This window comes from Molothrus ater, chromosome 2 (genome assembly GCF_012460135.2).
Source record: "Molothrus ater isolate BHLD 08-10-18 breed brown headed cowbird chromosome 2, BPBGC_Mater_1.1, whole genome shotgun sequence".
In the NCBI taxonomy this organism is placed as follows: domain Eukaryota; kingdom Metazoa; phylum Chordata; class Aves; order Passeriformes; family Icteridae; genus Molothrus; species Molothrus ater.
This window is the reverse complement of record NC_050479.2, coordinates 53,604,649-53,620,845: the sequence shown is the minus strand read 5'-3', so window position 1 is coordinate 53,620,845 and position 16,197 is coordinate 53,604,649. Positions and strand designations below refer to the sequence as shown.

Here is a 16,197-nt window from a genome sequence, read left to right as displayed (position 1 = left end):
TGATGAAGTAGCTTGGAAATTTGGCTGTCTTTGTTAGGGAAAAAAAAATTAACCCTTTTAGTAACACTAACTTAGCAAGGTTCCAAATCAGCTCGAACAGCTGAAATTCAAGCCAACTCTCTTTGACATTTGAGACAATGTACATATCCCTTCAACCTTGATACAGTCAAATTTCTGACTGAAATTTAGCACATACGGAAACAGTTCTTCAATAAGTTTTACAATTGGACAGTTAAATACTGGGGAGAAAAAAAAAAGTCTTTTTTTTTCACTTTTGCTCATGTGCATGTATGTGCACATGCATAGTCCTCTAACAACCAAAATTCTTGAAAACCCAAAGTATCAGAGGCATTTTGCAAACACATGATTAAGGTCAAGGTTTTTGTTTGTTTGTTCTTGTTTTTGGTGTTTGGTTTAGGTTTTTTTTTGTTCCCCCCATAATGTTAACTAAATTAAATTAGCATGAAACAAACAAACAAAAAAAAAACAACAAACCCCACAACACAGTGGCACTTTTAATACTGGTTGATCGGGCACTTGTATGCAGTACTTATAGACCAGTAAAAGTGCTCGTTTACCTGTCTGGTGTGTAAGGGGCCCTTTGTCTTGAAGCCTCCTTGGGAACTGCACTCTGAGGCACTGAAGTGATCTGAACTAGTGGAAGAGCGTTTGGAAAGGGTGTCACAACCACCAACAAAGGTGTTGTCCAACGGGAGTTCCTGAATCACATGGTGCTTTTTCACTGAAACTGGAGTGTCAGGTTTGAGATGAAAAGCAGACTGCGGAGAGGCAGACTTGTAATGCTTGGCAAGATCAGGACTGTTAGGCTTAAAGGTTGATGGTGGTGCTGTGCCCCAATCAAATCTTCCTATACTTTGCTCCTCCAGCTCTGCTGGAAGGCTTATTGTCCCGTTGATAGGTTCATGAACTGCATCATCAGGTTTGGACTCCTCAATGGTCACAAAGTTCAAAAGAGAGCTCTTTGGAGATTTCCTTTTCTTCCTTTTCTTTTTCTTGTTTTGCTTGTTTTCCTGATTGGGAGACATCCACTCAGCACCTTGCTTGCTCCTCTGGGCAGCTTTGAATCTGGATGCATGTCGACAACGAACAAGAACCGTGACAAATATCACCACTATGACAACCATGGCACCCGCCACAATAGCGATCATGATTGTGAGATAGTCCTCATTTTGGTAGGGTTGGCTACTGTCCCCTATGTTCCGATCCAAAGGTGTTTCCATAGTCCTGCGTATCAAGTCATAAATGTAAGAGGCATTTCCAGCAGTATCATTTACATATAAAAATACAAGCACAAGAGTATGCAGGGATTTGGGATAACCCAAATCACTTATGTTGACAACTAAGCGATGCAGGCCCACGTCATTAGGAGTTGGTTTTTCTTCCAGAGTGATATTACCTGTCACTGGATCAATCCGAAACAAACCCTTGTTATTGCCGCTTACAATCGTGTACTTCAGCTCAGCGTTCATGCCAGTGTCTATATCCACAGCAAAGACTTCGGCTACCACCGATCCTGGGATTGCTGAGAGTGGCACTAGCTTAAAAGAAGTATTAGAAGGTGGGTAGATGACAACAGGACTGTTATCATTAACATCCATCACGTTTATTGTTACTTTTGCTGTAGAAGAGCGAGGAGGTTGCCCTCCGTCCACTGCCTTAACATCAAAGGTGTAAGAGCTCTGCTGTTCTCGATCAAAAGAAACATTGGACTTTATAACTCCAGAGTACGGATCCAGCACAAAGTTTTCATTGTCATTCAGGATGGAAAGGGTCACTGCTTTATTTTCCCCAGCATCTGCATCAGTCACTGTAATCACCCCCACCGTGCTATACTTTGGTAAGTTCTCTGATACGAAAAACTGGAAATGATTGTGAGTAAATTTGGGACTGTTGTCATTTTCATCCAACACAGTAACAATTACAGCCGCCTGACTCTGCAAAGGAGGGGTGCCGTTATCTCGGGCTGTAACAGTGAAAATGAAACGTTCCTGCTCTTCTCTGTCAAAAACTCTGGAGGCTGTCAAAACTCCTGTCTTTCGATCCAGATCGAAAAAGGAGGCATTAGGACCAAGCTGATAAACAATGTCTGCATTTTTCCCACTGTCTTCATCTGTGGCACTAATAGTTGTTAAGTATAGACCACGCCGGTTGTTTTCTGAAACTGACAGCTCAATTACAGGCTGGCTGAAAATCGGAGGGTTGTCATTTTCATCCTCCAGCTTAACTCTTACCAGGGCAGTCTGGTTCAAGCTGGGCTTGCCAGAATCAGAAGCCACAATTTTAAAGCTGAATTCTTTGGTGCCCTCATAGTCCAACAAGGAAGAGGTCTCTAACAAATACTGGTTGTCGTAAACTGCTTTCAAGTGGAAGGGGACCTCTCTCTCAATGAAACAGATCACTTTGCCATTCACATCAGTGTCCTTATCTGAAACCGTAATTAGGGCAATCTTTGTATTGATGGGATCTTTCTCAGATAAGTACACTGTGCCATTGATGGGACTTATGATGTACCTGAGGTCTATGTTAGGAGGGTTATCATTTACATCAGTGACATTGATGGTGACAGTTGCCCGGGCTGGTGTAGAGCTACCATCACTAGCCAGCACTGTCACTTTGTGAATAGCAGTCTCTTCTCGATCTAAGGACCTCTGAACTGTAATCAGCCCTGTGGTGTTGTTTAAAGCAAAAAATCTTTTGGTTGCAGGGGCGACTTGGGCACCAAAAATATATCTGATTTCTGCATTGCTTCCTATATCAGCATCTGTAGCATGAAGCTGAATTACAGAGGTGCCTACAGGGGCATTCTCTGGTATATGGACCTCTACTTGGCTCTCTTTAAAGACTGGCCTGTTATCATTGACATCACTTACTGTGACTTGCAGGATAGCTGTGCTGGATTTCTGGGGGGTACCTCCATCCTCCACTTTGATTTTCATCACGTAGGTGTCCTTTTGCTCTCTGTCCAAGTTCTGCTGCACAATCAGCTGAGGCCATTTCTCCCCTTCTGGAGTTTCTACAATATCCAGTCCAAAGACACTCTGCCCATTTAACAACTCATAATGCTGCACACCATTGAAACCTGTGTCAGGATCTGTTGCTGATGGGATTGGAAAGCGACTGTTGATCAGAGTGTTTTCTGGGATGGAGATATTGATGACAGGGGATGGAAACATAGGCGCATTGTCATTAGTATCCTTTACAATGATTTTTATTTTGATCAGCCTAAAAAAGTCATTGGGGAGAATCACCACTTCAAGTTCAAAGAAACACTCATTTTCTTCTGCATAGGAAGCTCCAGCACATAGTTTTTCTCTGTCTATTCTGTTAGATGTTGTAAAGATTTCCCCCGTGTTACTGGACACTTTGACCAGAGGTGCATCCCCTGCTTTAGACACCAGTCTGTAGACAAGGCTGGCACTGGTCCCTGTGGCAGCATTGATATGAGAAATGTTCAGGTCCTTTGGTATGTTCCCTATGGGCACGTTTTCAGGCAGCTCCTCTCTAATAGTGTAAATAAGTTCTTGAGCTATAGCAGAATCCAGCCTTAAACAGGCAATCAAAGCGGCCAACAGGTAAAAATCCCTCAGGTCCATGATAATGTTTTTATTCTCTTTCCACGGATTTTAGGACTTAAAGGTTTCCAGAGAGGAATGATGCGCGATTTGCAAGAGGAGGCATGCATGGACTGCAGGATGCATTACATCTCATTTCTTATTTGGAGACATCACTGTCAACACAACCACACAGAACAGCATTATTGTTTTTTTAGGCATGATAAATCTACAATCTCCAACTACTACTTCTTTTTGCAATGCATGCTTCCAGCAGTACATTTTCCTACTGCTCCCTTTTACAAGCAAGCCCTCTGGACAAATGCACCAATATCCCATCGGCTGCATTTGCTCAGAGCACGAATGAAAATAACTACTTGCAGGATTAAGGGCAGCTACTGTTTCCACACGTACTTTCTGAATAATTTCTTGGTACACCGTGTAATCCCTAAAGTGCATTCCCCCTCTACCCTCCTCCACCCAGTCATTGGTACAAGTAAAAAACCTTCCCGGACTACTTCTAGATTCTAACTGCTCTGCCAGCTGCCAAATGTAATTTGCTGTTGGCTTCCATATGTATTTCTTAGCTCTTGCTAACCAGATTTTTCTCTGCTCGCTGTGCCTCACATGCCCCTCTATAGCTATCGTACTGGGAAATAACCACCCGGACATGCTGCTGCTGCAGCAGTCGTCACTGGCTACTTCACATCCCTGTTAACTGATGAGACAATAACAGGACTTACAGTTTCTTACACTCTCAGCTCAATGTTTCTTCTCCAGATGTTGGATACTTCTCCTTCTGTTTAATAACCTAAAACTTTATTTTTTTTTAAACACAGTCTAAATCAGGAGGCTGGAAATTCCAAATGTAACTTAGAAGCAGGAAGCATGTTTACAGATGGGGGGAATATACATTTTCTGATGATATGAGGAGGAAAAAAGGTGCAGCCTTTCCCCACTGACACTGGTCTCCCTTCAGGATGATATTAGCAGCTGCCACATATAAATACTGCAGACTAATAATGCAGGTGGAAGAAAAAAAAAAAAAAAAAGGAAAGCGACTGACAGACTTCTGTTTGCATGCACTGCTAACCGCACATTATCGGGGTGCAAGGCTCCCAGCACCTACAGTTTGACAGAACTAGGCAGCCCCGAGCACTAATCTTATCTGCATTAAGCTGCACGGTAACTGATGCCTGTGATTACTTCCAGCAGAGTAATGCAGGTAGGGATGCAGAGACAGCGTGTAGGTGAGCCTTTCCCACCAACACCAACAGAATCCCAAACACTGATTCTTCCCCTAGATAAATATACTGTGTGCTGGCTTTTTTTTTTTTTTTCTTTAAAGGAAATGCATCCCAGCTTAAGGGTAACTTTGCACTTACGTTAGTTGTCTACCTTTGACGATCTGCTGCAGCTAAGCAATGATCTCTTCCAGCAGATACAGCACAATGCATCTGGTAAACCACCAGTTTTGGAGAAATCAGCAGCAGCCAAACGCTTCCTCCTCGAGATATGTGTTGCTTCGGGGTGGCAAATTATCAACTCCAGGGAACAAATTCACAGTTCTGTCGTTAGTCATCCTCTCCACGTTTCATTCCTGTGAAGCGGGGATCCTTTGGGCGCCTAACGTGCACGCAACAACCCAAACAAACAGCAAGAGAAAAATCCGGTGCACTTCTTAGAGCGGGGGTATTTTCCACTCTTCACTGCACACCATTCCCGTCCCTCTCTCGGCAGAGCAGAGGCAGCTACATGAAGTCTGCAACTTCTGACTGGAAATGGCAAGAGTTGGTCTGACGGTGCTTCTCCCTCTTTAGCTCTGGGGTGACAGTTGCCCAAAAAAAAAAAAAATAATAATAAAAAAATCAAAAAAAGAAATCCTAATAGGTTATTGCTTTAGTGACGGGAGGAAGCGGCGGCGCTTTCCCTCCTCCCTCCCTCCTTCCCTCCCTCCCTCCTCCCTCCCAGCCTCTCTCCCTCACATACGCTCTCTCCTTCTCCCTCTCTCTCTCTGAACTGAAATTCTTGATATAACTCTCAATAAGCCCAGAGGGAGGGTGGGAGCGGAGCGAGGCCACCCCTCCCGCCGCACCGCATTGGCCCGCGCCGGCGGGGGCGGTGGATGGCGGAGCGCGGCCGCGGCATTGGCCGCCGGGCACGTCGCTCCCCGGCCCGGCCGGGCGGGAGGGGGCTGCGCGCCGCGCGGAGGGGACCGGCGGGGCCGGGGGGACGCGGGGACGCGGCGGGGACGCGGCGGGAGCAGCGGGGCGTTCCGCGGGAGGAGCGCGGCGGACACGGGCGGGCGGAGGGCGGGCGAGCGCTCCGCGGTCGGGGGCGCGCAGAGGGCGGAAAGCAGCGCCGGGTTTGCGCGCGGCTGAGGGGTAATTGGGGAATAAGGGCTCGGGGTGCGTTTGGGTTGGCGGCGCGGTGTGAGGTTTTGCGGGGCGGGGGATGCCTCAGTGCGTGCTCGGTGTCGCTTGCGCGGGGCAGCGCGACCGCCCGTGGTGCGATGCGGGCCCGGCGCGGAGCGCAGCGCTGGCCGTGGGGCCGCCGCCCGGCGCCGCGCAGGTTCGGAGGCAATCGCCTTCCCCGGCCCGCCTTCGCCCTGTTCAGCCTTATATTTAATACATGCCCTTTCATCTATAATTCAGGCTGCTCTGACTCCAGCCCTGTCTCGGCTCCCATTTACGCCTGCACACCTTTCTCCTTCCCTTTCCCGAAGGGTCAGAGAGAGACTCGCCAAGGGAGGGAGAGAGCTACTCTGCTGGTTTGGGTTTTGTCTGCTTAAACATTGAACTGGAAAAGATTCCTCCTCTCTGTGGTTTGATAAATAATAAAAGTGATCGTTTCGCCTTCCCCATAAATGACACAGGTAAATTATCCAGCTAGCCACAAAGAAGCATCACATGGCTGGAAGACACTGTAATAAAATGCCAATGTATTATGATATGAGTGACCTCAAAAGTGTGACAAGAAGATGATTATAGTGCATTATCTATAGTGCATTATATGTAGTGCCTTTTTCAACGTTTTCTGAACCATGAATGAACCTTTATTTGACTGTGCTTTTATTGCTAGCTTTTCTCAGCTTGAACTTACAAGCTGTATGCTAGAACCTATCCAATTTAGTATGCCCAGGTACATGGCCATGTGGGCTGCTGCTTCTGGTAAAGCCTTTCAAATATATATGCATAGGAAAAACAACAAAGATAACATCAGCATTTGATTTTTTCTGTATGTGGTACTATCTCATTTACACATTTTCAGTGGATAGCATTGGTGAGCTAAAGGTTCGAGTTTTACCTTGAAGATTTTACATTTTCAGATGCAGGCTCTTAGGCTCTCATATGTGTCTGCACATAGGATGCACTATTAACAAATGGTGGGAGCTGCTTGTACCTCTCAGAGGTCAGTAATTTGCATGGTTTGGAATTGTGTGCTACATACTGATAAATGTACATATCCTTGCAAGTCATATGGATGCAGATACTGGATGTGAGCATTGCACATCCTGTAATCCCATGATGCGTAAAGATTAAACACTCTCAGTTTCGCTGTGCTTTGTAGTTGTGTCCAAAATACTCTTGTTACTGTTACACACAGAAAAAAAATTGATCCCGGTTTTGATGGCATCAAGTAATGTTAGAAAACGGAACCGGATCTAATAATAGTTTAAGAAAAATCTTCATTATGTAATACAGGAAGGATGGCTGGAGCCCCAGCATTGAAAGTCAAACAAGTGACATGAAGGAGCAACCTTACTGCCAAACCACTTAGGAAAAGAATTCTGTGAATGAATTAAGTATGCAGTTCTTTTGTCTTTTAAAATACAAAGCAGAACAGCCATTAATAAAGGAGATAATTAGAACTGCTAGCATTCTGTGTAATGCAGTCTGCTTTTGAAATACGGCATGTTTATGTATGCATTAATAATACACACATTTTTCCTGACACTAGTCATATCACAGCAGTATGGCATCACAGATATTTTATAGCCTCATTCTAGTAACATCACAGGCATATAACATTCTTATTCTAATCACACCATAGTCATTTCAATGTCACATTGTAGTCACATCACATAGCCTGGTAATAATTATTTAACTTTATTGCTAAGCTGAATAGTTTTCTGTTTGCTCAGGAATGACTTAAACTTGTAGTCAGAACCGATTAGGACATGCTCATAAATGAGCTCTTCTCATGTACATAGGGTTAGACTTGTGAAAAGTTTGGAAGAGAAAAAAAAAATCTCAGTGAACTAGTGTCTGTTGGACTTAAACCCAATGCAATCACAAGTCATAATAATAGCACATTTTTGCTGTTTTCAGAAGTAATTCTAGAAAGCCAACAATGTTTACATGTAGATCTGTCATGTTAATGTTTATGTGCTTGCTTTAAAACGCTGTAGTACTTTAACTAATCATATATTATTAACCTCATGGCAGAGGCACGTCTTTAAACTGTTGTATTTGCACACCAGATTGTAAAATTGAGGCCCAGAGCACCAAAGGGGTTAGAACTGTCACAACTGCTTCTAATAATGGTAGAAAAAAAACCAGAAGGGGCTGAATTCCTGAGCAGGAGTTGGAATCACCCAGTGCAGCATTAACGCCACCCCTGCAATGTGAGGAACTGCTCTGAGCCATGTCCTGTGCTCACTTGAGTAGCCTCTTGTTTACCCTCTGGTAGATGTTTATTCCATAGCTCTTATATTTGAGAAAACTGCAGTATTTGATGTCACATTCCCCTCAAATTCAGCTGTCGTGCCATTATTTGTACTATTTCTTAATAGTTGCCTTTCCTTACCATTATGGATTAGCCTTTTGTCTATGTACAAGAACACTGGATTGGCAATCACATCACACCTTATTAAAATGATTTCTGTATTATAACCCACTAACTATTCATCCACATCATTGCTTGTTATCTTCGCCTCCATATTATTATGTATCAAATTCTTTTCCATATCATATTTGACTCAAATTCTAGCATGCTAGAAACTGACTCCAATTATTCTGTACTAGCTACAGTCAAATTGCAGTAAATGGAATTGCTTACATTGTATCACAGTGGCTACAGGCTCACACAATGCATTATACATGAAACTGATTCACATTATGCTTAGCTAACTAAAGACTTTAATCTTAAAGTGTTGAGCATAAAATGCTATCATTCTTCACTGAACTGGCTCTGGTCACTTGATCATTTTGTACCTGGGATTGCCTCTTACAGGCTGTTATTATTAAAGCAAAATGGCTTTTCCTCTCCTGCAGTTCTACCACTTTCTGTAGAGAGCTGATTCATATGCTAATGAATGAGCTTCCTTATTTCATGACAGAGCACTGCAACACTGGAACCTGACCTATGGTGCACCTTTAGGATGTCCCCCTCAGTGCAGCGTAGTGAAAAAATGCATTATAAAAATCCGCTTGTGTGTTCAGATAGCAGGTTATGTGCTAACTATTGAGCAATCCTTAATATTATCCCCAGAGGTCTTGTTTCTGTATGTTGCTGAAGTCATTAGGAAACCCATCCTTGGTCCCATCTGCAATAGGAAGTATTCAAGGCCATATTGCCACTTCTGCTGAAGTCTCTCAGGGTGTTTCTGATGTGGCTGTCCCTGGAAGAAGAAGAGATTAGGAGTTCGGTGTGGCAGGTAAAGAAGTGAAGACTCTCCCTGTTACAGATAGTTTTTAATCCATGAAGGAGTCCACCTCTACAGGGCAGACATTCTCTCTGCTCTAACTGGCACTGGCATTGCTGTATCCTTGATTTTGGCTCCTGCTGAGTTCAGTCTCATAGTAACCTCAAGAAACCCACTTCTTACAAGAAGCACTGGGCCAAAAAGTGATGCCTGTAATCGGCTGCACTCCTAACCGCCAAAATGTTCAGGGCTTCTGTAAAGATGAGAGAGGAATGCTACAGAGTCAGGAGCAGCATATGGAGAGGATTGTGGAGCCCATGTTTTCTGTATATCCTTACAAGCCTGTTTCTCCTTGCAAGCATGATGCTTTGGTCCAGACTTTGTACACCTAATGGTTTGTAATTCAGGAGCTTGCTTCAGAGTGACCTAGTCTTCTTGGGCAGAAGGATTGGACGTATAGCCTTTATTTACATTATTGAAGTCAATAAAAGTGTTTTGGGTAATGTAAATCATGTGTAAGTATAGCATTTGAATAAGCCAGGTAATTGCATTATAAATACTATTTATTTAATATACTATTTTTTGCAATTTCAAAGTGTATTTAATTGTTTTTCAGAATGGTTGTGAGAGCTCTAGGAAAGGAAAAACACTTAAGTGAGCAGCTCAGGACTATATAATAATCTGTACTCTTAAATAAACAGCAGTAGCTAAGTCAGTTAATGATTAATAATTTAAGCCATTGAGCTGCTGAGATGGGGAAGAGTTGCAGAATTGGGACCTTTTAATGTGTCTTTCTTCAGGAAAATAAACTCAGTCCCTGGATAATCAAATCACAAAAGGGGCAGGTGATGACCTTCATTCCATTTGAATGGCAGAACTAAATTTAAGTGAATTTGCCATTTTTTTTTGACTGACAAAGATTACAAATGTCAGTTCATGGCTCTGAAGGGTCCAGAAGTGCACAAGCTGAAAGCTGGCATTTTACAGTGCCAGTGTTTAATCCCTGTCACTGTACAATACAACAAAGTGCCCAACTCCCCTTCATTATTGCTGTTTATTTAAAGGTACAGATTAATATGCAGGCTTGAATTGTTTGCTTGAAAGTATGTGGGGCTTTTTCCTCCATCACAAGGCTTAGTGTCTATTTACAATAATACTAAGAATCCATTTGGATATTACTAAAGGAGAGTAATAAATGCTGTTTAAAATGCAATAATTGGACCACTTAGATGTAATTTCATGTGGTACAAAATGAAAAAAAAAAGCCTAAATCTTTGCTACAGTCATGTCATTTTTTACGATAGAAGTACCTGATGAATCTGAATGCAGAAGCAGATTCCAGCCAATGTGCTTTTGTGTAAGGCAAAAATATTCCAGAACCTGAAAATAACCTGATGTCTTATTGATGCTTTATTGTTTAAAAAGAGTGGAAGGGAAAAGAAATGAAGGCTTTCAGACAAAAAAAAAAAAAAAAAAAAAACAAAAACTGAAGAAAGTTTTACTGAAGCATTTTCATTTCCATCAGAACACTAATGTAGTTTTAGTAGACAGAGTTATGCTGATGCAATGCTGGCAGGATCAGAATGAGACCCAAAACGTGGAATGAGACCTCCTTCAGGCATTGTCATGGTTTACCAAAACAGACATTTACTTTGTTTTTCTGCTTTCAACTTATGACCCGCTCCTTGCTTGCACAGAATATAGAAAATTCTCAATTTAAATCAATATATATACTCACACTAACTTGCATTAGCGAGATTGACATCTTTACACCTGGATTTGAACCTAAATATCTTCTTTTTTGAGTCCTACTCTTCTGTCAGTCATGCCTCACCATTTACAAAAGGTTACTAAGGTAGTAAATCTTCATTAAACCCTATGTCCTCTGGGGAAAAAAAATATACTTGTTTGACATGGACATAGCTTTATTCTTTAAATTACAAAGGCAGGCAGACAGATGACTAATTTCTGTTTAAAAGCATCCGGCTGTCATGATTGCTTCTTCTTATTTCTAATACTTTTGTATTTCTTAATGTCTCTGTTAAACCAAAGCATCTATGGTTTTGAGGTTTTATCTTTTGGAAATTGTATGTTTAGTGCCCTCGTGGTAGAAATACTGCAAGAGCTACACCCTACACCCTTTCATTGAGCAGATGATGCCCATCTATTTGCCATGCATATGCACTGAAGTGAGGAGCACAGATTCCTGGACTGCATCCCTTTTCTGTGTCCCACTGGCATGGCTGTGATTTTCAAAGACTCTTTGTTCTTCTGGACTCATAATCTATAAAAGACAAGGTGTGTGCCCTCCTCCTATGGGCAGCAGTACCCCAACTCTGTACATGCCACCATGTTCTGGGGAAGTACTTTGATGTAATTTTGGCTTTCTGGAGGCCAGTTCCTCTCTGAGCTCCTCTTTATATGGAAGCCAGAATTCTGCACAGTGCTCATGCAGAGCTGAGCCTGAAAGAAAGGATTAATCCAAACAAAATTACTCACACAAAAACAATGGGGGAAAATTACAGGTCTGTGTTTGGCATGTATTCGCAGAATAGGAAATGTCACCAAATATCTTTGCTGTCATTTACATTCCGTTCAAAATCCTAAAAAATATTAGGTTCTAGGCAAGAGAAAAAATCTAAAGGACCACAATATGACTTCTCCATAGATTTTCACTGTTCCATTTAGTGACTTTATTGTCCAGGTTTCTTAATGGGCAAAAGTCACTCAAAGTCTTCAAGTAAATAATGTGTTATCATGTAAGTAATAATGTAAGCAAAGTAAGAACATACAGGTTACGGGGCAGTATTTTCCCTTTATGGAAACTAACTGGGCATTCTTAGAAAATGGTTTAGAGGAAGAATAAATTGGAGTTTCATGGGTTTTCCTTCTTTATTACTAATAAATCACTGCTTCTGCCTCCCATGTTGACAAGCAGCAGATGTTTCAACACAAACTCCATCAAAGTTAGTCATTTTGTCCTCTCTCTTATCAGTGTTCCTGTCGCTCTGAGGATGACATGCATCAGGAAATAAGTAAGCACCTATCTACAGGGGCATCACTCAGTCATGCTTAGACAATTATCACTGCAAAACACACTTCAGACTGATCAATAATTGCTTTCCTTGTCAAATTTCTGGATGTCACAAGCAGCACCAAAGGAAGGGATCAGACCTGTGCAAAGCCTTGTCTAGACAGGTAGATTAGATTGCTTTTAGTCCTAGCAGAGGCAGGAGGATGCCTCAGTGGTCTACAGCAAAGCCTAACAAAGCACCCATCGCTCTTTTTCTTGCAATAGACTTGAACAGACTCAGGTTGTGTGAGCAAGGAAAATGCCCCCTCCAAGGGAAGACACCTTATAATCTGAAAAATTCAATATTAGGAATAGCTTGGAAGTGCCACCGTTTTTTTCCCTGACAAAGTTTGTTTTGACACAGGCCAGAAAGTTGTTATTTTCAGATAGATTTACAGGGATCAGTTCTTAGATTCCCTTTCATATCTCCGTCTTTCCCCTTTATCTTTTTAAAGCTTAGATAGACTGAAGGCCTTCTGTCTGATTCATGTATATCTGTGCTTGTAAACCTCAGGTCTGTGATGAGGAGAGGACACTTGTTTCTAAGATAGAATATTTTGAAAAACAGTAAGTTGAGTTTATTCACAGTCCTCTTTAGACATTCTTCTTGTCTATAGAATATATCTGTCTAACTATTTGTCACTGAAGACAGTAAATCTGGGCAATAGAAAAAGAAACTTACAGATTTTCTTGGACTGAAAACTCAGGTAAAATGCACCTGATGCCAGAATAAAATTACATTAAGGTGTAATACAAAAATGATACATTTATCTGATTGCTGTAATTGTGAGGTCTTTTACTTTAAGGCATAACAAACTATGTTAGTCATTGTAAAACCAGATCCACCTTACATATGTTGTTACCATACCAGTGAGGAGTAATAATTATAAAGCCTTTTTCTCCCCCACTGCTTCAGTGCTGTCAATTCCACAAAACTCCTGTGCAATTCAGTAAACTTGATACACTGAACACTAGTCATTTCAAGATGTGCTTCAGCTGCTGCTTGGTTTGCATTCCTGTTCAGCTGATTCTTAACTGAGAAATGTAGGGAGTCTTACTGAAATATTAGTATTTGTTCTATGAGCATGAGTGCCAGATGACTTCAGGTTACACAGTGAGACAGCCAGCTGTATTCAGCACAATATTATGCTTTTCATTACTGACAGAAATAATAACAAAATTCAAATTGAAAAACAATGAGATTCTTATTAACATGATTGAATTTAAGTGAACAAAGAGACTGTCTGCTAGCCCAAAAGATGCACGCATTGAAAAGATGGTAGAGCAAGAATCTTTCTCTGTACAGAGATGTGTATCTCTGTATATATCCTACTAAAAGACAACCAGTGAAATTGTGAGCTTTCAGGTTTTATCCCCATTATCCATTATCCATTTATCCCCAGTATTTGATCTTGGATTTAAGTCTGTGAACATGAGTGAAAATCTCCATTCCATTGACAAAAGTGTTTTTGTCACTCTGCCTTGATCTGTGGTAACTCAGTGCCCTACACTCTCTCAATGGAACAACAGTGCAGGTATTCCTCAGCCAGACCCATCTGTTGCTTTGAAACATGTAAAATGTAAAATACTGTAAGGTGAAGGTTTTTGCCAAACCTTGGATTCTTTGGCAGGGACACATCTATGGCTAACGAGTAATCTTTCTGTCTTGTTATTTTTTTATTTATTAGTAGATATTAGCTTTGAATCAGCCTTTGAAAGTTGAACATAACTGGTTCTCTTGCAGAAGTTTGTATGTTTCAGTTTTCCCAAAAGTGGAAATGAAAAAATTGGTCACGAAGCAGAATTATGCTGTGCCTGAACATGGTCTTTAATGCATAAAAAACCCATTTAGTTTTAGATGAGGACCTACATGTTTTAATGATATTAAGAGGAGGTCATATCTAAAATACAGCTCCTCCCCACTAAATACAGACAGGAGGCTCATTTTTGTAATTCTTTCTTTAATTCCATTCTTTCAGTTAGCATTATAAATTATTATGTCAGTGCTCCCACTTAGCCTAAGAGAGCTCCAATTTAAAGTGTGCAGTCACAAATTCTGTTCTTATTAACACTGATACTACTTGTTCTGATGTGCAGTAGATCTTGCATAATATTGGAGAACATCTAAGAAGCTATAAGGTTAAAAAATGCCAAAGTCTCAAAAACAGGTCTAAAAATATCTTTGTTGTCTCAAGTAAGTTATGGACAGTACCTAGGCACCTACCTCACAATGCAATCCTAAAAGTATTACCTTTAATGTCATCTAACTGAAGGAAATTTGTCCACTATTTAAATTGAAGCTTGCTTCAATTTAAATAGATCTGAGAAGCTACATTTGTGATTTTGTGGCTGTTCAAAAATCTCTTATTCTCTCCCTATCTAAGCAATGCATATCTCAAGTCATTTCAGGATCTACAAATAAGATCCTGTTTCTTTTCTCAGTGGATAAAACAGTGCATGCTTACAGAATCAAGCTTTGTGTAAAGCATAGTGCATTTTGTTTTGCTCTATTTTTAAGCACAACCATGAAATTTATGTTTAAATGGTTTTAGTATTCCTCTAGCCTAAAACACGCTTACTTGGTTTTTGTCCTTTTAGATTCAAAATCACAACTCCTAGCTTCTGGAAGAACTTCTTAGCTGTGTCTTGGCAGGTTGTATATGTCTGTGTATATGTGTGTGTGTGTGTGTGTGTGTGTGTGTGAGTGTGTGTGTGCTGATTCCCAGGCATAGTGGACAAGACTAGAGTGTGAATCTTGGCTTGCATTCTTTATTCCATGAGCAGTGTACATCCCTTGCATGAAACTGTCATTCAAGAAAATCCTTCATAGTGTCAGTAGGCCTGATCCTCCCCAAGCAATCAATGAGTTGCAGGTGGTGTACAAAAGGGTGGTGCATGCTTGAGTCTCCCAGGATAAGGAAAAAAAAGCCTCTCATCTCTCCTGCTTCCTCAGAGCACTATAATGAATGTCTAGCCTGTGATACAAGTGCTCTTGGTGGCTCGTTTTCCACTTCTAAGAGGTCTATAGCAGGTAATTCAAAAGCCTTCCTAACAACAGTTGGTAACAGTTGCTTTCAGTTGCCTAAACAGCGCTCTCTTGTTCTTTGAGAGAATCTGCCAGGAGGTCCGAACTGAGAAGTTACATGTATGAGTACATGCTCTCTATGTGCTTGTGGATTGATCACCATGCTTGTCAGAGTTTCTACTTTTCTGACTGGTATAAAGGAAAGAGTGGTCTCTCTTTCATTTCTGAAAGATAGCACTCTGTAATTCTGCACTCTTCCTGTGTTGTACAGGGAGCCAAGGCGCTCGTGTAAGGAATATGCAACTTGAACATGAACATTTCAACTACTAAATGGCTTCCTGGAGCTTCACCTAACCTCATTTACTAGTTTAAATGTCATAAAAATTACCTATATACTTTCCAAAATTTTATCTGCTGTGAACTGACTTATATGGAGGCTCAGGGGAGTTTCTGTTTGGTTTTGGTTTTGGTTGTTTTTTTTTTTTTTGTGTTTGGGGGGGTTATGTTGATTTATGAATGTTTTTAATTATCATATAAGTGTCAGAGAATGTCTTCATTATCCTGATTTAAAAAAAAATCCAAATTAGAGAGTAATTAATCTTCCTTGAAGACATTTACATCTAAATAGCAGTAAGTGATCTAATGATCTCAAATTTACTGTGCTACAATGAATGTAGATCATGGAACAAAGAATAGTTGGGGAAAAAAAAGGATTAATGCTTATACAGTGTCATTTTTAAACAAAGACATCCAGAATAATTAAGTATGTGTGTATGTGAGAAGGAGTTTCTGTAATTAGGAAGGCGGAACATTTTATAGCTTACGATGTAATGAAAACTATTTTAATTGTATTTCAGAGAGCGATCCTATTGGAAAATGA

At 41.1% G+C, this 16,197-nt stretch overlaps 1 protein-coding gene across 6 annotated transcripts in view; it reads right to left on the bottom strand.

Moving 5' to 3' along the window:
• PCDH9 (protocadherin 9) overlaps positions 1-5,577 on the bottom strand; it is a 664,715-nt gene extending 659,138 nt beyond the window's left edge. For all 6 annotated transcript variants that reach the window (XM_036379697.2, XM_036379715.2, XM_036379706.2 and 3 more), the window contains exons 1-3: positions 5,562-5,577; positions 4,958-5,394; positions 579-3,748 (exon numbers count right to left, since the gene is read on the bottom strand). In XM_036379697.2, coding sequence (XP_036235590.1) covers positions 579-3,614 — 3,036 coding nt within the window. In that variant the 5' untranslated portion in view covers positions 3,615-3,748; positions 4,958-5,394; positions 5,562-5,577. The remainder of the gene's footprint in view (positions 1-578; positions 3,749-4,957; positions 5,395-5,561) is intronic.
• Positions 5,578-16,197: the final 10,620 nt, after the last annotated feature.